At 51.1% G+C, this 20,825-nt stretch overlaps 1 protein-coding gene across 2 annotated transcripts; it reads right to left on the bottom strand.

The window, feature by feature from the left end:
* Window positions 1–1,550: 1,550 nt before the first annotated feature.
* LOC130283490 (uncharacterized) lies at window positions 1,551–19,185 on the bottom strand. Of its 2 annotated transcripts, XM_056533087.1 has the most exons (12): window positions 18,969–19,185; window positions 16,849–16,969; window positions 16,633–16,749; window positions 15,483–15,580; window positions 15,067–15,222; window positions 7,540–7,720; window positions 7,236–7,418; window positions 4,354–4,596; window positions 3,973–4,041; window positions 2,828–2,911; window positions 2,611–2,751; window positions 1,551–2,261 (listed from the first exon to the last, which is right to left on the bottom strand). In XM_056533087.1, the coding sequence occupies exons 3-12, from the start codon at window positions 16,738–16,740 to the stop codon at window positions 2,178–2,180; spliced, it is 1,347 nt and encodes a 448-aa protein (XP_056389062.1). In that variant the 5' UTR covers window positions 16,741–16,749; window positions 16,849–16,969; window positions 18,969–19,185; the 3' UTR covers window positions 1,551–2,177. The 2 variants fall into 2 exon arrangements, with proteins under 2 accessions (XP_056389062.1, XP_056389061.1); XM_056533086.1 differs by lacking the exon at window positions 18,969–19,185 and having other exon boundaries at window positions 16,849–17,137.
* Between the last annotated feature and the right edge of the window lie 1,640 nt (window positions 19,186–20,825).

Below are 20,825 nucleotides of genomic sequence, written 5' to 3'. Positions count from 1 at the left end.
CAAACCAGCTTCTAAGGGGGACATGTGTCATTATTTGTGTATGGTAGAAGCATTTTACCCCTTTTCCCGAATTTTAAATTATGCGCAGAAGCGCTACATTTATCAATTAAGTGCAATGAGCTTCATAAATTGGGGGTAAATAGTCATCTCCAATCCACTGTTTGGAAAATAGAATCGATGATTTAGAGCATCTTACTACGTTAAGTCCAAGATGGCTTATATTTGCGCAAAAAAAACAGCTCTTGCGGCAAAATTTTTGGTGTAAAGGAAAAGTACGCAGTTAATAAATCCATGCGTACTATAGATGTCACTCCAAGGTGGTACTCCGATTCAGCCACATCTGGAGGACATGCTCTACCAAAACATGCGCAAAAAAAGGCTTGCATAAAATTTTGCGCAAAACACACAAAACGGGTAAAATCTTTGATACATGTCCCCCTAAGAGTGAACCCAGTGTGTGAAAAGGTATATAGCACATTATGCATTAAGGTCCTAGGGCACATCAGTACACTTGAGCAATTATATATTTTATACCTGACATTGCCCGGTTTTCCTTCCTAATCCTTATAAGGAGGAAGCTTTTAACTTCATATCCCGTCCTCATATATTGTTGTCATATCCCGTCCTCCTATCCCGACCCGTAATATGTGTATCAGGTAATGAAATATCTCCAGCCGTACGGAAGTTATGTGGGAACATACATTTCCCACTGATTTGCATGGGACTTTAAACAAAAACCCCGACCCTCACAAATGGGGGTAGTTAATGGTTAAATTAACTATCCTATATTTTAAGTGGATAGGTAAGTAACATGTGACCAAGTATTATCGAAATATCTCCAGCCGTTTGGAAGTTATGCAGTATTTCCCATAGACTTGTAAGGGACTTTAAACAAAAACCCCGCCCCTGGCAAATGGGGGTGAGTAAGGGTTAAATCACCTTTCACAAGTTTCACGTTAATATCTTTAGCTGTTTGGACGTGATGCTGGAACATAAAACACATATGCATTGAGATTATATATATATATATATATATATATATATATAAACACCCTGCAATCTCCTGTACGGGGCCATGGCTCTCCCTGTGCAGGCGCAGTATCACTGCAGCTGATGCGCCCCCGTCATGTATCTCTATGGGAGAGGCAGAGATGCAGCATTTGTGCATCCCCCCACCTCCCCCATAGAGTTGCATGGAGGGGCGTGTCTGTCGACCTTTTTTTTAGTGAGGTTGACGGCACAAGCATTAGCAGCGCAGCACTTCCATTCCCCGTAAGGGAGATAGTGGGGGTCCCAGCAGTCGGACCCCATGATTAGAAACTTCCCTAATCCTGATAGGGAATACATTTCTGATCGTGGGGGGTTCTGGCAATCTCCCCCCTAATGTGTGTGTCAACAAACTTACTGAGCTAGATGGACACAAGCGCCCCCATAAAGCTCTATGGGAGAGGTGGGGGGTGCACAAACGCTGCATCCCCACCTCTCCCATAGAACTACATGGAGGAGTGTCGGCCATGGCATCATGCAGCGGCCGGCAAGCCTCCTGCACGGGAGAGCTGCAGCAGTGTCAGGGACCCTGTGCGGAGGGTCCCAGTGTTCGGACACCCCGCAATCAGACACTCGGATAGGGGATACGTTTATTTTACTGCAGTACTCCTTTAAGTTCCTTAGCTGTAATCAGTCATGTGGTTCGGTGTGCTGGATTATATAATTTATTTTCATTAAATATATAGAATAAACTCTTGCAAAATGTATTTTTCACCCCTATGCAGACCCATGCATCTCCATGGTAACCATAACCAATCCCTGTTTTCCGATCCTGTAGTCTTTTATTCCCATCACCAAATGAAGATCATTCCCCTTCTGCTCCAAACTTCTCTCCCGCCCCAAAGGTTTTACCCTCAGTCATAGAAGTGTTAGGTATTGTAGCCGACCCTGCATACAACTTAATAGACTGCCCCCTTGTGAACACTCGCTAAGTTGCAGCAGTCATGTGACCACGACCTCCTTTCGAGGTTACTTTAATTTTTGTCACGGAAAAAAAAAAATGTAAGTAATAAGGTAAAAATGTTATGAACTAGTCCGTAATGGCGAAGCAGAGCGATTCTTAGTCATAAGTGATCACATGATTGATTGGCCGCTGCTGGTGGATTGTTCATTGCTGGATGTGTCTGGGGTCACCGGGGTCGGCCGTTCTCTCCTAGGGTCCTCTGCGGATGTGTTTGCTCTGTGCTGGATCGGAAGGGAGTGTGTGTCACGTACTGGAAAGGGATAAGGAGATTTTACAGGATGGTGATGTGGATTTACCTAAATAGGTTATAAGATGGTTGCAAAGTGTGGTCCCCCCAGCTGTTGCAAAACTACAACTCCCAGCATGCCAGGACAGCCAACGGCTGTCCTGGCATGCTGGGAGTTGTAGTTTTGCAACAGCTGGAGATTCCCACACTGGTGGTGCAGCACATGGTATTACAAGATGAGATACATGGCTTAGCAGACAGTATCCCAGCTGGTGCAGCACATGGTGTATCACAAGATGAGATACAAGGCTCAGCAGAGAGTATCCGAGCCGCTTACTGTCCCTGGATATATTAAGTTAACACTTCATTTTACCTTTCTGTACCAGTTCACTAGGGTCATCTTGAAGGTGTCTGGATGCTGCGTGCCAGGTACAAGCTCCGCCATCTTCCTCCCGCTCGGCTGTGCGGTGTACGAGTCGATGGCGTCCTCCGGTAAGTATGTCACGTTTATGTCCTGTAGAAGTAAAGAGTGTAAAATGGCGGTAGATCCGTAGTGTGTGTGTGTGACCTGCGCTGTGCTTGGTACTCGCCTGCAGATTGTAGGTCCTCGCCTCCTCCTGGCGCCGTCCATCCGCTATCCGCACAATGAGCGATGCTGCCGCCAACCTCGTAATCTGTGACGGTGAGTAAATTCGTGGATGAGGTAGGATAATGGGGGATTCTTAATAGTTAATAACTTCTAATGCAGAGGACAATATGAGAGGACAGCGGTGTCATCTTAAGGGGGGATACATTTAATTTATTCATTAAGCAGCACTATACCGGATGGCGCACGTATTTTCCTGCCGATGGTTACGAACGTGCACAATGTTTGTTTGGCCAGGAACTGCCCCCTAATATACTACTCCCAAGATGCAATATTTGTGGTGTTTTTTTCTCTGCGTTTTATGCGGTGTTTATTATTTATTCATATTTTTTTTTTATTAAAGGGGTACTCTGGAGAAAAAGAATATTTTTAAATCAACTAGTGCCAAATAGTTATAAAGATTAGTAAATTACTTCTATATAAAAATCTCAATCCTTCCAGTACTTATCAGCTGCTGTATGCTCCACAGGAAGTTGTGTAGTTCTTTCCAGTCGGACCACAGTGCTCTCTGCTGACACCTCTGTCCATGTCAGGAACTGTCCAGAGCAGGAGAGGTTTGCCATGGGGATTTGCTCCTACTCTGGACAGTTCCTGACATGGACAGAGGTGTCAGCAGAGAGCATTGTGGTCAGACAAGTAATGTAATTAAAAAGTACAATTGGTGACGCACAAAACAAGCCCTTATATGGGTCTGTAGGTGCAAAATTGAAAGTTTTATGATTTTTAGAAGGGGAGGAGGAAAAAACGAAAATTGGTCGGGTCCTTATTGGCAGAGTCCTTAGGGGGGTAATTGACCCCCAACTGTGTTTTTTAATTTTCCTCCCATAGAAACCTATGGAAAGAAAAATTATAATATTTGAATAAGAAATAGAATTAAATTAAATTTAAAAACACCATAATAGGGTTAAAAACAAACAAAAAAAAAAACACCTTATGGATCTGACGTTTCATATTTTTCTACTGACTCCCAGCTAACATCTGCCCCTCCAAAAAAGCCATGCAGCGAGTACGGTGTTTTTCAGGCTTTTTTTTGTGTGTGTTTCCTCAGAAGCCCCTATGAGCCTCGGCTGCGGGGGGCGCTTTTCTTACCGATCCCTCCTTTTCCAGCTCCTGCAATTTTTCTTGGCAGTGTCCTGACCGCAGGGCCCGCAGCACAGTCTAAGGGGGAGATAATGTCACAAATTAGGAATGGAGTCATAAGACAGAGTGTCGGGGATCTCCCTCATCTCAGCAGCCAGTCTAGGATACGTGACAACGCTGGACACAACAATAACCATTCCAGGCCCCTCCCTCTGATGTGGCGTCCATGTGACATTGCGCACTTCACATATATACTCTGACTGTTCAGGTGAAGCGGATGTAGGCGATGAGCTGAACGTATACAAGGCCTGTATGGCCACATTGCCCCTCACAACTCTCCATGATGCATTGTACTAGGTGTATAAGCTATAATACAGAGGTGCTTGTTACCTGGTTGGGGGCTCCTTGGTACAGGGGCAGCTGATACACCCCAAGGTTACAGTAACGTTTGTAGAAGACTCCCATTGCCGTCCATGCTTGTGAGGCCGGACTGAGCGCTGGTGTGGTGTCCTGCAGTGATGATGCCGGCCGGGGCCCCTCAGAATTTGGGATGTTCTCAGGTTCTTGGGCCACAATCTCATGCAGGTGGATTATAATGGTCAGATGTTTATGGAATATTCTGCCAGTGAAGGTCTATGTAAAAGAAACATGGAGGGTCGACTGCTGTGTGAACATAGCAAGATCAGATCTGCAGGGCCCCGAGAGAGCAAAGTGAGATCTGCAGGGTGCCAGGAGAGTGTGAGGAGGAGGAGGGCAGATCTGCAGGGTGCCAGGAGAGTGTGAGGAGGAGGACAGGTCTGCAGGGTGCCAGGAGAGTGTCAGAGGAGGAAGGCAGATCTGCAGGGTGCCAGGAGAGTGTGAGGAGGAGGACAGGTCTGCAGGGTGCCAGGAGAGTGTGAGGAGGAGGAGGGCAGATCTGCAGGGTGCCAGGAGAGTGTGAGGAGGAGGAGGAGGGCAGATCTGCAGGGTGCCAGGAGAGTGTGAGGAGGAGGAGGAGGGCAGATCTGCAGGGTGCCAGGAGAGTGTGAGGAGGAGGAGGAGGGCAGATCTGCAGGGTGCCAGGAGAGTGTGAGGAGGAGGAGGAGGAGGAGGGCAGATCTGCAGGGTGTGAGGAGGGCAGATCTGCAGGGTGCCAGGAGAGTGTGAGGAGGAGGAGGAGGAGGGCAGATCTGCAGGGTGCCAGGAGAGTGTGAGGAGGAGGAGGAGGGCAGATCTGCAGGGTGCCAGGAGAGTGTGAGGAGGAGGAGGAGGAGGGCAGATCTGCAGGACACCAGGAGAGTGTGAGGAGGAGGAGGAGGAGGAGGAGGGCAGATCTGCAGGGTGCCAGGAGAGTGTGAGGAGGAGGAGGAGGACAGATCTGCGGGGTGCCAGGAGAGTGGGAGGAGGAGGGCAGATCTGCTGGATGCCAGGAGAGTGTGAGGAGGAGGAGGAGGGCAGATCTGCAGGGTGCCAGGAGAGTGTGAGGAGGAGGAGGGCAGATCTGCAGGGTGCCAGGAGAGTGTGAGGAGGAGGAGGAGGGCAGATCTGCAGGGTGCCAGGAGAGTGTGAGGAGGAGGAGGAGGAGGGCAGATCTGCAGGACGCCAGGAGAGTGTGAGGAGGAGGAGGAGGGCAGATCTGCAGGACACCAGGAGAGTGTGAGGAGGAGGAGGGCAGATCTGCAGGGTGCCAGGAGAGTGTGAGGAGGAGGAGGAGGACAGATCTGCGGGGTGCCAGGAGAGTGGGAGGAGGAGGGCAGATCTGCTGGATGCCAGGAGAGTGTGAGGAGGAGGAGGAGGGCAGATCTGCAGGGTGCCAGGAGAGTGTGAGGAGGAGGAGGGCAGATCTGCAGGGTGCCAGGAGAGTGTGAGGAGGAGGAGGGCAGGTCTGCAGGGTGCCAGGAGAGTGTGAGGAGGAGGAGGAGGAGGGCAGATCTGCAGGATGCCAGGAGAGTGTGAGGAGGAGGAGGAGGGCAGATCTGCAGGATGCCAGGAGAGTGTGAGGAGGAGGAGGAGGAGGAGGGCAGATCTGCAGGATGCCAGGAGAGTGTGAGGAGGAGGAGGAGGGCAGATCTACAGGGTGCCAGGAGAGTGTGAGGAGGAGGAGGGGGCAGATCTGCAGGGTGCCAGGAGAGTGTGAGGAGGAGGAGGGCAGATCTGCAGGATGCCAGGAGAGTGTGAGGAGGAGGAGGAGGGCAGATCTACAGGGTGCCAGGAGAGTGTGAGGAGGAGGAGGGGGCAGATCTGCAGGGTGCCAGGAGAGTGTGAGGAGGAGGAGGAGGGCAGATCTGCAGGATGCCAGGAGAGTGTGAGGAGGAGGAGGAGGGCAGATCTGCAGGATGCCAGGAGAGTGTGAGGAGGAGGAGGGCAGATCTGCAGGGTGCCAGGAGAGTGTGAGGAGGAGGAGGAGGGCAGATCTGCAGGGTGCCAGGAGAGTGTGAGGAGGAGGAGGAGGAGGGCAGATCTGCAGGAGAGTGTGAGGAGGAGGAGGGCAGATCTGCAGGGTGCCAGGAGAGTGTGAGGAGGAGGAGGAGGGCAGATCTGCAGGGTGCCAGGAGAGTGTGAGGAGGAGGAGGAGGGCAGATCTGCAGGGTGCCAGGAGAGTGTGAGGAAGAGGGCAGATCTGCAGGGTGCCAGGAGAGTGTGAGGAGGAGGGCAGATCTGCAGGGTGTGAGGAGGAGGAGGAGGAGGGCAGATCTGCAGGGTGTGAGGAGGAGGGCAGATCTGCAGGATTCCAGGAGAGTGGGAGGAGGAGGGCAGATCTGCAGGGTGCCAGGAGAGTGTGAGGAGGAGGGCAGATCTGCAGGGTGCCAGGAGAGTGTGTGAGGAGGGCAGATCTGCAGGGTGCCAGGAGAGTGTGAGGAGGAGGGCAGATCTGCAGGGTGCCAGGAGAGTGTGAGGAGGAGGAGGGCAGATCTGCAGGGTTCCAGGAGAGTGTGAGGAGGAGGAGGGCAGATCTGCAGGGTACCAGGAGAGTGTGAGGAGGAGGAGGAGGGCAGATCTGCAGGGTACCAGGAGAGTGTGAGGAGGAGGAGGGCAAATCTGCAGGGTTCCAGGAGAGTGTGAGGAGGAGGAGGAGGGCAGATCTGCAGGGTTCCAGGAGAGTGTGAGGAGGAGGAGGAGGGCAGATCTGCAGGGTTCCAGGAGAGTGTGAGGAGGAGGAGGGCAGATCTGCAGGAGAGGGGGGGTAAGGGCAGATATGAAGGAAGAGCGGGAGGAGGGAGCGTAGGGGAATAAACAGCTTAACCTTACAGAATAAAACTTTTTTAAATGTTGGTAATTGCTCTTTTTGTCACCTTGAATCCATCCCGCCACGCCGGGCATCGCTGATCACTGTCCATATCGATGTCGTGGACGGTTGTGGTGCGGTCGTACCTCATCCACGGATGCCCATAATAATAGGCTGCTGGGGGGTTGAAGCAAACGTGAGTGAAGGTGAAACCGGCCCATGGCAAATTTTGGGCTACGTCCACTGAGACCTGCAGTAAAGAGGAAACAGACATAAAAGGGTTAATATGGCCTGTAACAATACACAGGTCACAACCCAAGCTGCAAGAAATTGTGTCAAATGTTGTATAGATGTATCACATTTCTTCTCACCTTCACACCTGATGTGACGAGATACGGGGAGACGCAGCACAGCTGGAATGGTCGGGGGGCTTCCTTCATCTTCTCAGAAAAGGCCTTATTTACCCAATCAGAAAGGAGCTCGTCCACCACCAGACCCTGCGCAGAACCATCGGCGAGCAGAGGAATCACCTCCCTGACCTGGACCATTGACCTGCACATCACACATACAGCAGCGAGGAGGTGAGTGATAGAAGACGGGGGGGGGGTCCCTATTACTACATGTCCCCCGTTACAGTGACAGAAGACGGGGGGGGGGGGTCCCTATTACTACATGTCCCCCGTTACAGTGATAGAAGACGGGGGGGGGGGGGTCCCTATTACTACATGTCCCCCGTTACAGTGACAGAAGACGGGGGGGGGGGTCCCTATTACTACATGTCCCCCGTTACAGTGATAGAAGACGGGGGGGGGGGGGGTCCCTATTACTACATGTCCCCCGTTACAGTGATAGAAGACGGGGGGGGGGTCCCTATTACTACATGTCCCCCGTTACAGTGACAGAAGACGGGGGGGGGGTCCCTATTACTACATGTCCCCCGTTACAGTGACAGAAGACGGGGGGGTCCCTATTACTACATGTCCCCCGTTACAGTGACAGAAGACGGGGGGGGTCCCTATTACTACATGTCCCCCGTTACAGTGACAGAAGACGGGGGGGGGGGGGTCCCTATTACTACATGTCCCCCGTTACAGTGACAGAAGACGGGGGGGGGGGGGTCCCTATTACTACATGTGCCCCGTTACAGTGACAGAAGACGGGGGGGGGGTCCCTATTACTACATGTCCCCCGTTACAGTGACAGAAGACGGGGGGGGGGGGGGGTCCCTATTACTACATGTCCCCCGTTACAGTGACAGAAGACGGGGGGGGGTCCCTATTACTACATGTCCCCCGTTACAGTGACAGAAGACGGGGGGGTCCCTATTACTACATGTCCCCCGTTACAGTGACAGAAGACGGGGGGGGGTCCCTATTACTACATGTCCCCCATTACAGTGACAGAAGACGGGGGGGGGGTCCCTATTACTACATGTCCCCCGTTACAGTGACAGAAGACGGGGGGGGGTCCCTATTACTACATGTCCCCCGTTACAGTGACAGAAGACGGGGGGGGGGTCCCTATTACTACATGTCCCCCGTTACAGTGACAGAAGACGGGGGGGGGGTCCCTATTACTACATGTGCCCCGTTACAGTGACAGAAGACGGGGGGGGGGTCCCTATTACTACATGTCCCCCGTTACAGTGACAGAAGACGGGGGGGGGGGGGGTCCCTATTACTACATGTCCCCCGTTACAGTGACAGAAGACGGGGGGGGGTCCCTATTACTACATGTCCCCCGTTACAGTGACAGAAGACGGGGGGGGGTCCCTATTACTACATGTCCCCCGTTACAGTGACAGAAGACGGGGGGGGGGGGTCCCTATTACTACATGTCCCCCGTTACAGTGACAGAAGACGGGGGGGTCCCTATTACTACATGTCCCCCGTTACAGTGACAGAAGACGGGGGGGTCCCTATTACTACATGTCCCCCGTTACAGTGACAGAAGACGGGGGGGGGGTCCCTATTACTACATGTCCCCCGTTACAGTGACAGAAGACGGGGGGGGTCCCTATTACTACATGTCCCCCGTTACAGTGACAGAAGACGGGGGGGGGTCCCTATTACTACATGTCCCCCGTTACAGTGACAGAAGACGGGGGGGGTCCCTATTACTACATGTCCCCCGTTACAGTGACAGAAGACGGGGGGGGGGTCCCTATTACTACATGTCCCCCGTTACAGTGACAGAAGACGGGGGGGGGGGTCCCTATTACTACATGTCCCCCGTTACAGTGACAGAAGACAGGGGGGGGGTCCCTATTACTACATGTCCCCCATTACAGTGACAGAAGACGGGGGGGGGTCCCTATTACTACATGTCCCCCATTACAGTGACAGAAGACAGAGGGGGGGTCCCTATTACTACATGTCCCCCGTTACAGTGACAGAAGACGGGGGGGGGGGGTCCCTATTACTACATGTCCCCCGTTACAGTGACAGAAGACGGGGGGGGGGTCCCTATTACTACATGTCCCCCGTTACAGTGACAGAAGACAGGGGGGGGTCCCTATTACTACATGTCCCCCGTTACAGTGACAGAAGACGGGGGGGGGGGGGGTCCCTATTACTACATGTCCCCCGTTACAGTGACAGAAGACAGGGGGGGGTCCCTATTACTACATGTCCCCCGTTACAGTGACAGAAGACGGGGGGGGGGTCCCCTATTACTACATGTCCCCCGTTACAGTGACAGAAGACGGGGGGGGGGGGTCCCTATTACTACATGTCCCCCGTTACAGTGACAGAAGACGGGGGGGGGTCCCTATTACTACATGTCCCCCGTTACAGTGACAGAAGACGGGGGGGGGGGGTCCCTATTACTACATGTCCCCCGTTACAGTGACAGAAGACGGGGGGGGGCCCTATTACTACATGTCCCCCGTTACAGTGACAGAAGATGGGGGGGGGGTCCCTATTACTACATGTCCCCCGTTACAGTGACAGAAGACGGGGGGGGGTCCCTATTACTACATGTCCCCCGTTACAGTGACAGAAGACAGGGGGGGGTCCCTATTACTACATGTCCCCCGTTACAGTGACAGAAGACAGGGGGGGGTCCCTATTACTACATGTCCCCCGTTACAGTGACAGAAGACGGGGGGGGGGTCCCTATTACTACATGTCCCCCGTTACAGTGACAGAAGACAGGGGGGGTCCCTATTACTACATGTCCCCCGTTACAGTGACAGAAGACGGGGGGGGGGGACCTTATTACTACATGTCCCCCGTTACAGTGACAGAGACGGGGGGGGGGGTCCCTATTACTACATGTCCCCCGTTACAGTGACAGAAGACGGGGGGGGGGGTCCCTATTACTACATGTCCCCCGTTACAGTGACAGAAGACAGGGGGGGGGGTCCCTATTACTACATGTCCCCCGTTACAGTGACAGAAGACGGGGGGGGGTCCCTATTACTACATGTCCCCCGTTACAGTGACAGAAGACGGGGGGGGGGGTCCCTATTACTACATGTCCCCCGTTACAGTGACAGAAGACGAGGGGGGGGTCCCTATTACTACATGTCCCCCGTTACAGTGACAGAAGACGGGGGGGGGTCCCTATTACTACATGTCCCCCGTTACAGTGACAGAAGACGGGGGGGGTCCCTATTACTACATGTCCCCCGTTACAGTGACAGAAGACGGGGGGGGGGTCCCTATTACTACATGTCCCCCGTTACAGTGACAGAAGGGGGGGGGGGGGGGACCCTATTACTACATGTCCCCCGTTACAGTGACAGAAGACGAGGGGTTCCTATTACTACATGTCCCCCGTTACAATGACAGAAGACGGGGGGGGGGGAGGTCCCTATTACTACATTTTAGCAACAAACAAAACCAAGTTTATTATGGTTAATGATATTTGAACAAGGCTGTACATTTCCCGGGACGCAGCCCAGGTGTCAACATAGCAATAGCAATGAGAAAACTTAAACAACTAAACACGGGTACAATACATATTAGAACAGCAAGGGATGAGCCAGGGAGGCTAATACAGGGAGAATGGATATCTAACGTCCGGGGAATAAGAGGAAGAGATCCACGGGGACCAAACAGACTCAAATCTATCTACCGCATCCTCTTTAATAGCATTGAGTTTCTCCGCCAACATAATAACATTAACCCGATCCACTACCCTTGGTATGGACAAGGACGGTAATTTCCAGCTAGCTGCAATGTGTATACGTGCAGCTAAAAGAATAAACTGCACCAGCCGGAAGACCTTGTTAGGCATTTTAGTAGGATGGGCCCCCAGTAGACAAAAGGCAGGTTGCAGAGGGCATCTAGAGGAACAAACTTCTCTCAATAGTGTGACTATAGAATCCCAAAATCGTCTAACAATAGGGCAACCCCACCATATATGATACATGTTCCCCGCCAGGGGACAGCCCCTGAAACATAATGGGGAGACCGTTGGATAAATGGCGTGGAGCCTAGAGGGGACATAATAGGCCCTATGAAGAATTTTCAGGGACGTTTCAGTAAGAGATACCTGCCAACTACCTTTACTAAGAAGCTCACAACATTCCTGCCATTTATCTGGAGTAAGTGTAATATGGAGATCGGATTCCCATTGTTGCATAAAGGGGAGTTTACAACCCTTAGGAGGAGAATTGAGGTGCGCAAAGACCAGGAAAGCAGGCCAGAGCGGAGTGGTGAGTATAAAGCGGTAGATTCAAAGAAGGATGAGGAGACAGTGTTAGAGGGTGGGGACAGTGTGGACAAAAAGGAAAACATTTGACGAAGACGGAGGAGCTCAGAACTAGGGGGTGAGTGTTGTGTTATGAATGCCTCCATCGTCGTCAATTTGTTACGGGACAAAAAATCATGAAGATATCTGAAATTATTAGACGTCCACCACGCAAATGCTGTTGTATGGAGACCAGGTAGGAAAAAGGGGTTATGAAAGAGAGGAGTGAGGGGAGAAGCACCAGATTGTAATGAAAACTTAAACCGGACCCTTCGCCAAAGCGACAGAGAGTACAGAGTCAACAAAGCAGAAGATGGGAGAAGATGGGAGACAGGCGGGATAGACCAGAGAAGAGCAGAAGGAGAATACGGAGAGATGAGGGAGGATTCCAAGCGGACCCATAAAGGAGCGCCAGAGGGGGCGTGGAACAGCATAAGCTGAGCTAGCCTGGCTGCATGGTAGTATCTAGCAAAGTTTGGTACTGACAGACCCCCCAATCTTTTATGGAAATACATAATTTTTCTCGGGATACGGGGGGCTCTACCACGCCATATAAAACGAAACACATCTCTTTGCAGGGCTCGTAGATCAGCAGGCGGGACAGGGATAGGGAGAGAACGACACAGATAGAGAAGACGGGGAGCACAACCATTTTAACGGTGTGAACCCGTCCCAGCCAGGACAGGAAAGGCAGGTCCCAGGATCGGAGGTCAGAACGAATAGATTGAAAAAGCGGAGGATAGTTAGCCTGATACAACGTGGAGATAGATGGAGTGAGGACAGTGCCCAGGTAGGAAAGTTTAGAGATAGAGTCTGGGAAGCCAAAGTTCAAATTGATCAATTTTTGAGTACTATGCGGGACATGGAGGAAAAGGGTCTCTGATTTGGAGTTATTTATTCGTAATCCCGAAAGGGCTGAGAATCGGGAAAGGATACTAAACAAATTAGGGAGGGAGACAAGTGGGTTGGTGATGGTGAGAAGTAAATCATCTGCAAATAAACTAAGTTTATAGTGGTCGGAGCCTATCCTCGCTCCCGTCACATCAGGGGAAATGCGGATCGTGGCCGCCAGGGGCTCCATCGCCAGCGCAAAAAGAGCCGGCGACAGGGGGCACCCCTGGCGGGTGCCACGGCGGATCCTGACCGGGGAGGGAGAGATGGCGGGCAGTTTGAGGAAAGCAAAGGGATTGGAGTATAGCAAGCTGAGAATGTGTACAAAGGGGCCCGGAAATCCCATGTAACGGAGCACACCAAATAGATAGGGCCAGGTGACCCTATCAAAGGCCTTCTCGATGTCGAGGGCCAATGCCAGTAGGGGTATGGATGTCGAGGAGCTCCAATGAAGAATGTTCAGGACCTTACGGAGGTTATCAGGAGCCTGACGGCCCGGGATGAATCCGACCTGATCGGGATGGATAAGACGGGGGAGGATGGAATTAAGTCTATGGGCTAGGATAGACGTTAAGATTTTGGTATCAATGTTTATCAGGGAAATCGGTCTATAATTACAAACTAATTGAGGGTCCTTTTGGGGTCTATTACTACATTTTCCCCGATACCACAGCTCAACTTTCAAAATCTGAGCTGTGATTGATTTCTATAGGTAAAACCAGACAGTTATGTATTCAGATTGATAAATCTATACTTCAGAGCTGCACTCACTATTCTGCTGGCAGGATAAGTACAGGATAAATAATGTAATGTATGTACAGAGTGACCCCGAATTATATCCTGTATTATACTCCAGAGCTGCACTCACTATTCTGCTGGTGAGGTCACTGTGTACATACATTACTTATCCTGTACTGATCCTGAGTTATATCCTGTATTATACTCCAGAGCTGTACTCACTATTCTGCTGGTGAGGTCACTGTGTACATACATTACATTACTTATCCTGAGCTATATTCTGTATTATACCCCAGAGCTGTACTCACTATTCTGCTGGTGAGATCACTGTGTACATACATTACATTACTTATCCTGTACTGATCCTGAGTTATATCCTGTATTATACTCCAGAGCTGTACTCACTATTCTGCTGGTGAGATCACTGTGTACATTACATTACTTATCCTGTACTGATCCTGAGTTATATCCTGTATTATACTGCAGAGCTGTACTCACTATTCTGCTGGTGAGATCACTGTGTATATACATTACATTACTTATCCTGTACTGATCCTGAGTTATATCCTGTATTATACTACAGAGCTGTACTCACTATTCTGCGGGTGAGGTCACTGTGTACATACATTACATTACTTATCCTGTACTGATCCTGCGTTATATCCTGTATTATACTCCAGAGCTGTACTCACTATTCTGCTGGTGAGGTCACTGTGTACATACATTACATTACTTATCCTGTACTGATCCTGAGTTATATCCTGTATTATACTCCAGAGCTGTACTCACTATTCTGCTGGTGAGGTCACTGTGTACATACATTACATTACTTATCCTGTACTGATCCTGAGTTATATCCTGTATTATACTCCAGAGCTGTACTCACTATTCTGCTGGTGAGGTCACTGTGTACATACATTACATTACTGATCCTGTACTGATCCTGAGTTATATCCTGTATTATACTCCAGAGCTGTACTCACTATTCTGCTGGTGAGGTCACTGTATACATACATTACATTACTTATCCTGTACTGATCCTGAGTTATATCCTGTATTATACTCCAGAGCTGTACTCACTATTCTGCTGGTGAGGTCACTGTGTACATACATTACATTACTTATCCTGTACTGATCCTGAGTTATATCCTGTATTATACTCCAGAGCTGTACTCACTATTCTGCTGGTGAGGTCACTGTGTACATACATTACATTACTTATCCTGTACTGATCCTGAGTTATATCCTGTATTATACTCCAGAGCTGTACTCACTATTCTGCTGGTGAGATCACTGTGTACATACATTACATTACTTATCCTGTACTGATCCTGAGTTATATCCTGTATTATACCCCAGAGCTGTACTCACTATTCTGCTGGTGAGATCACTGTATACATACTTATCCTGTACTGATCCTGAGTTATATCCTGTATTATACTCCAGAGCTGTACTCACTATTCTGCTGGTGAGGTCACTGTGTATATACATTACATTACTTATCCTGTACTGATCCTGAGTTATATCCTGTATTATGCTGTAAGCTCTGATCTTTGTAATAATGACCGTACCTGTTCACCATCGCTCTGTACAGCTCGGTCTCCCCCGGGGTGGGCTGAGCGGTGCTGGAACTGTAAACCCCATGAGAGTATTCAGGGCGCCCCCTAGTGGCGGTTGCAGTTCCAGCTTTTGTGATGCGGATCAATAATGTGGCGCAGGGAACGATCCTGGGAGGGAGATGAAGCATCGGCATGTGAATATATCCTACGGAAGGTTTGTCACATCCAGCGCAGCAACTATGTAATAGACTGAATTTTTTCAGGATCTCTGCTTGCTGTCATTAAACATTTTAAGGCTATACTACAGGGTTAGCATTTTCTGACCTAGTTCTGACACAGCTGTGGGTGTGTTACATTGTATCAGTGAAGACGATTCTCTGTGCGCTAAACAGCAGCACAAATGTCCCTCCTGACTGGTAGATCCTCACCGTCCTGATGATGTCAGTGACTCTACAGAGAACGCCTGGTCGGTAGGTGGGGGGCGGTGATAGATTCGGATCTGGTGCGCCCCTTCATTTATAGACACCTGGAAGAAATAATGGGAAGTGAATAGAGACCAGAAGCTGACACCCTGTCCTGATCTATTTCTGCAGGGGGGTTTGTTACAGTGTATCGGTGCTAGCAGTACCAGCAGCACCGTTATCTAACTTTACACATTGCACCAAAACCATCAGCTCTTTGAGCCAGAGTATGTTGGGATCGGTTTTCTAACCAGCGTGTCTCTGGCTGTTGCAAAACTATAACTCCCAGCATGCCTTTGGCTGTCCGGGCATGCTGGGAGTTGTAGTTTTGCAACAGCTGGAGGCACTCTGGTTGAGAAACACTGGCCTTCAGCTGTCCGGGCATGCTGGGAGTTGTAGTTTTTCAACAGCTGGAGGCACCCTGGTTGTGAAACACTGGCCTTCGGCTGTTCAGGCATTCTGGGAGTTGTAGTTTTGCAACAGCTGGAGGCACCCTGGCTGAGAAACACTGGCCTTCGGCTGTACGGGCATGCTGGGAGTTGTAGTTTTGCAACAGCTGGAGGCACCCTGGTTGAGAAACACTGGCCTTCAGCTGTCCAGGCATGCTGGGAGTTGTAGTTTTGCAACAGCTGGAGGCACTCTGGTTGAGAAACACTGGCCTTCGGCTGTACGGGCATGCTGGGAGTTGTAGTTTTGCAACAGTTGGAGGCACCCTGGTAGAGAAACACTGGCCTTCAGCTGTCTGGGCATGCTGGGAGTTGTAGTTTTGCAACAGCTGGAGGCACCCTGGCTGAGAAACACTGGCCTTCGGCTGTTCAGGCATTCTGGGAGTTGTAGTTTTGCAACAGCTGGAGGCACTCTGGTTGAGAAACACTGGCCTTCGGCTGTCTGGGCATGCTGGGAGTTGTAGTTTTGCAACAGCTGGAGGCCCCTCAGTTGGGAAACACTAGCTCAAAAAAAGTGCTGCTCTGCTAACTATAGCACCATCTAGTGGACATCCTGTTATAACACAGCTGGCACCGTGATGTATGTTTACAATGTGGCACTGACAGGGTGGCGGAGGCCCGGGTGCGGTCGCGCGCCCCTCCCCCCAGTGATCCAGCCCTTGTTCTCTCACCTGAACCTCTCCAGAATCAGATTTTGGCACCATTTGGGTCCCGGACTCCACAAAGAGATTAATGGCCGCCCATCCGATCAGGGTCAGGTCCCTGGTGAACCGGTCCATAGTGTAAACCTGACAACAAGGATGCGGGACATTAATATACGACAACATGTGGTCATGTGACATCATGTATTGGGATTGTCACCCCCACGTTCTGCACAGTTCCGATACCTTCAGCAGCAGGGTGGCGGTAGGAGGGACGTTCGGAGAATTGATCTGTACTGAGTAATTGTAGGACGGCTGGAAAATGTCGCTGCTCAGATCAATCCCGGTGCAGATATCCGGCCCGATCCTGGGGAACGATATAAAAGCGTGATACAAAGTAACAACCGGCGCAAAACAGACCTGATACTTTGTTCGCACAGATCCATATAATTGTCTATAGGGGGGTTTAGTCTTTGTGTGGTGGACCCAGAGCGCAGGTGACATCACAGCTGGGGGCGGGGTCAGAAGGATACGCAGTGCCTGGCGTGCAGGTGACATTACAGCTGGGGGCAGGTTCAGAAGGATACGCTGCGCCTGGTGTGCAGGTGACATCATAACTGGGGGCGGGGTCAGAAGGATACGCAGTGCCTGGCGTGCAGGTGACATCACAGCTGGGGGCGAGGTCAGAAGGATACGCAGTGCCTGGTGTGCAGGTGACATCACAGCTGGGGGCGGGGTCAGAAGGATACGCAGTGCCTGGTGTGCAGGTGACATCATAACTGGGGGCGGGGTCAGAAGGATACGCAGTGCCTGGTGTGCAGGTGACATCACAGCTGGGGGCGGGGTCAGAAGGATACGCAGTGCCTGGTGTGCAGGTGACATCACAGCTGGGGGCGGGGTCAGAAGGATATGGTGTGCAGGTGACATCACAGCTGGGGGCGGGGTCAGAAGGATACGCAGTGCCTGGTGTGCAGGTGACATCACAGCTGGGGGCGGGGTCAGAAGGATACGCAGTGCCTGGTGTGCAGGTGGCATCACAGCTAGGGGTGGGGTCAGAAGGATATGCTGTGCCTGGTGTGCAGGTGACATCACAGCTGGGGGCGGGGTCAGAAGGATACGCAGTGCCTGGTGTGCAGGTGGCATCACAGCTAGGGGTGGGGTCAGAAGGATATGCTGTGCCTGGTGTGCAGGTGACATCACAGCTAGGGGTGGGGTCAGAAGGATACGCAGTGCCTGGTGCGCAGGGGACATCACAGATAGGGGTGGGGTCAGAAGGATATGCTGTGCCTGGTGCGCAGGTGACATCACAGCTGGGGGGGGCGGGGTCAGAAGGATACGCAGTGCCTGGTGTGCAGGTGACATCACAGCTAGGGGTGGGGTGAGAAGGATATGCTGTGCCTGGTGTGCAGGTGACATCACAGCTAGGGGTGGGGTCAGAAGGATACCCTGTGCCTGGTGTGCAGGTGACATCATAACTGGGGGGCGGGGTCAGAAGGATACGCTGTGTCTGGTGTGCAGGTGACATTACAGCTGGGGGCGGGGTCAGAAGGATACGCTGTGTCTGGTGTGCAGGTGACATAACTGGGGGGAGGGGTCAGAAGGATACGCTGTGTCTGGTGTGCAGGTGACATCACAGCTGGGGGTGGGGTCAGAAGGATACGCTGTGTCTGGTGTGCAGGTGACATCATAACTGGGGGGCGGGGTCAGAAGGATACGCTGTGTCTGGTGTGCAGGTGACATTACAGCTGGGGGCGGGGTCAGAAGGATACGCTGTGTCTGGTGTGCAGGTGACATCATAACTGGGAGGCGGGGTCAGAAGGATACGCTGTGTCTGGTGTGCAGGTGACATCACAGCTGGGGGTGGGGTCAGAAGGATACGCTGTGTCTGGTGTGCAGGTGACATCACAGCTGGGGGTGGGGTCAGAAGGATACGCTGTGCCTGGTGTGAAGGTGACATCACAGCTGGGGGTGGGGTCAGAAGGATACGCTGTGTCTGGTGTGCAGGTGACATCACAGCTGGGGGTGGGGTCAGAAGGATACGCTGTGCCTGGTGTGCAGGTGACATCATAACTGGCGGGCGGGGTCAGAAGGATACGCTGTGTCTGGTGTGCAGGTGACATCACAGCTGGGGGTGGGGTCAGAAGGATACGCTGTGCCTGGTGTGAAGGTGACATCACAGCTGGGGGTGGGGTCAGAAGGATACGCTGTGTCTGGTGTGCAGGTGACATCACAGCTGGGGGTGGGGTCAGAAGGATACGCTGTGTCTGGTGTGCAGGTGACATCACAGCTGGGGGCGGGGTCTGAAGTCATACGCTGATGGCCATGATGTATCAGCAAAACTGACGGGATCCTGAGGAGCCGCTTACTGGTCGTAGTTCTTGTCAAATATCCTCCCGGTGACCCGAGTGACCGTCACAGCGTCTGGCAGGAAGCGTGCGCCGTCAATGAAGAGCACGATTATGTCACCAGACCGGTACGGCTCTGCAGCAGGGACCCTCCGGGAATTAGGAATGTACACACCCTAAAGAAGAGACAGTATAGACAAGTCAGTGTATATGCCATAGGAGCCTGACCATAGGAGCCTGACCATAGGAGCCTGACCATAGGAGCCTGACCATAGGAGCTTACACTCTATAAGGAGTAAGAGGAGATACAGGAGGAGGAGTAAGAGTCCTGACCATAGGAGCTTACACTCTATAAGGAATAAGAGGAGATACAGGAAGAGGAGGAGGAAGAGTCCTGACCATAGGAGCTTACACTCTATAAGGAATACGAGGAGATACAGGAGGAGGAGTAAGAGTCCTGACCATAGGAGCTTACACTCTATAAGGAATAAGAGGAGATACAGGAGGAGGAGTAAGAGTCCTGACCATAGGAGCTTACACTCTATAAGGAATAAGAGGAGATACAGGAGGAGTAAGAGTCCTGACCATAGGAGCTTACACTCTATAAGGAATAAGAGGAGATACAGGAGGAGTAAGAGTCCTGACCATAGGAGCTTACACTCTATAAGGAATACGAGGAGATACAGGAGGAGGAGTAAGAGTCCTGACCATAGGAGCTTACACTCTATAAGGAATAAGAGGAGATACAGGAGGAGGAGTAAGAGTCCTGACCATAGGAGCTTACACTCTATAAGGAAAAAGAGGAGATACAGGAGGAGGAGTAAGAGTCCTGACCATAGGAGCTTACACTCTATAAGGAGTAAGAGGAGATACAAGAGGAGGAGTAAGAGTCCTGACCATAGGAGCTTACACTCTATAAGGAATAAGAGGAGATACAGGAGGAGGAGTATGAGTCCTGACCATAGGAGCTTACACTCTATAAGGAATAAGAGGAAATACAGGAGGAGGAGGAGTAAGAGTCCTGACCATAGGAGCTTACACTCTATAAGGAGTAAGAGTCCTGACTATAGGAGCTTACACTCTATAAGGAGTAAGAGGAGATACAGGAGGAGGAGTAAGAGTCCTGACCATAGGAGCTTACACTCTATAAGGAATAAGAGGAGATACAGGAGGAGGAGGAGGAGTCCTGACCATAGGAGCTTACACTCTATAAGGAATAAGAGGAGATACAGGAGGAGGAGGAGTAAGAGCCCTGACTATAGGAGCTTACACTCTATAAGGAGTAAGAGGAGATACAGGAGGAGGAGTAAGAGTCCTGACCATAGGAGCTTACACTCTATAAGGAATAAGAGGAGATACAGGAGGAGGAGTAAGAGTCCTGACCATAGGAGCTTACACTCTATAAGGAATAAGAGGAGATACAGGAGGAGTAAGAGTCCTGACCATAGGAGCTTACACTCTATAAGGAATAAGAGGAGATACAGGAGGAGGAGTATGAGTCCTGACCATAGGAGCTTACACTCTATAAGGAATAAGAGGAGATACAGGAGGAGGAGTAAGAGTCCTGACCATAGGAGCTTACACTCTATAAGGAATAAGAGGAGATACAGGAGGAGGAGTAAGAGTCCTGACCATAGGAGCTTACACTCTATAAGGAATAAGAGGAGATACAGGAGGAGGAGTAAGAGTCCTGACTATAGGAGCTTACACTCTATAAGGAATAAGAGGAGATACAGGAGGAGGAGTAAGAGTCCTGACCATAGGAGCTTACACTCTATAAGGAATAAGAGGAGATACAGGAGGAGGAGGAGTAAGAGCCCTGACTATAGGAGCTTACACTCTATAAGGAGTAAGAGGAGATACAGGAGGAGGAGTAAG

The sequence above is a fragment of the Hyla sarda genome, chromosome 7, assembly GCF_029499605.1.
Source record: "Hyla sarda isolate aHylSar1 chromosome 7, aHylSar1.hap1, whole genome shotgun sequence".
Lineage (NCBI taxonomy): Eukaryota > Metazoa > Chordata > Amphibia > Anura > Hylidae > Hyla > Hyla sarda.
This window is presented reverse-complemented; position numbering and strand designations above follow the sequence as displayed.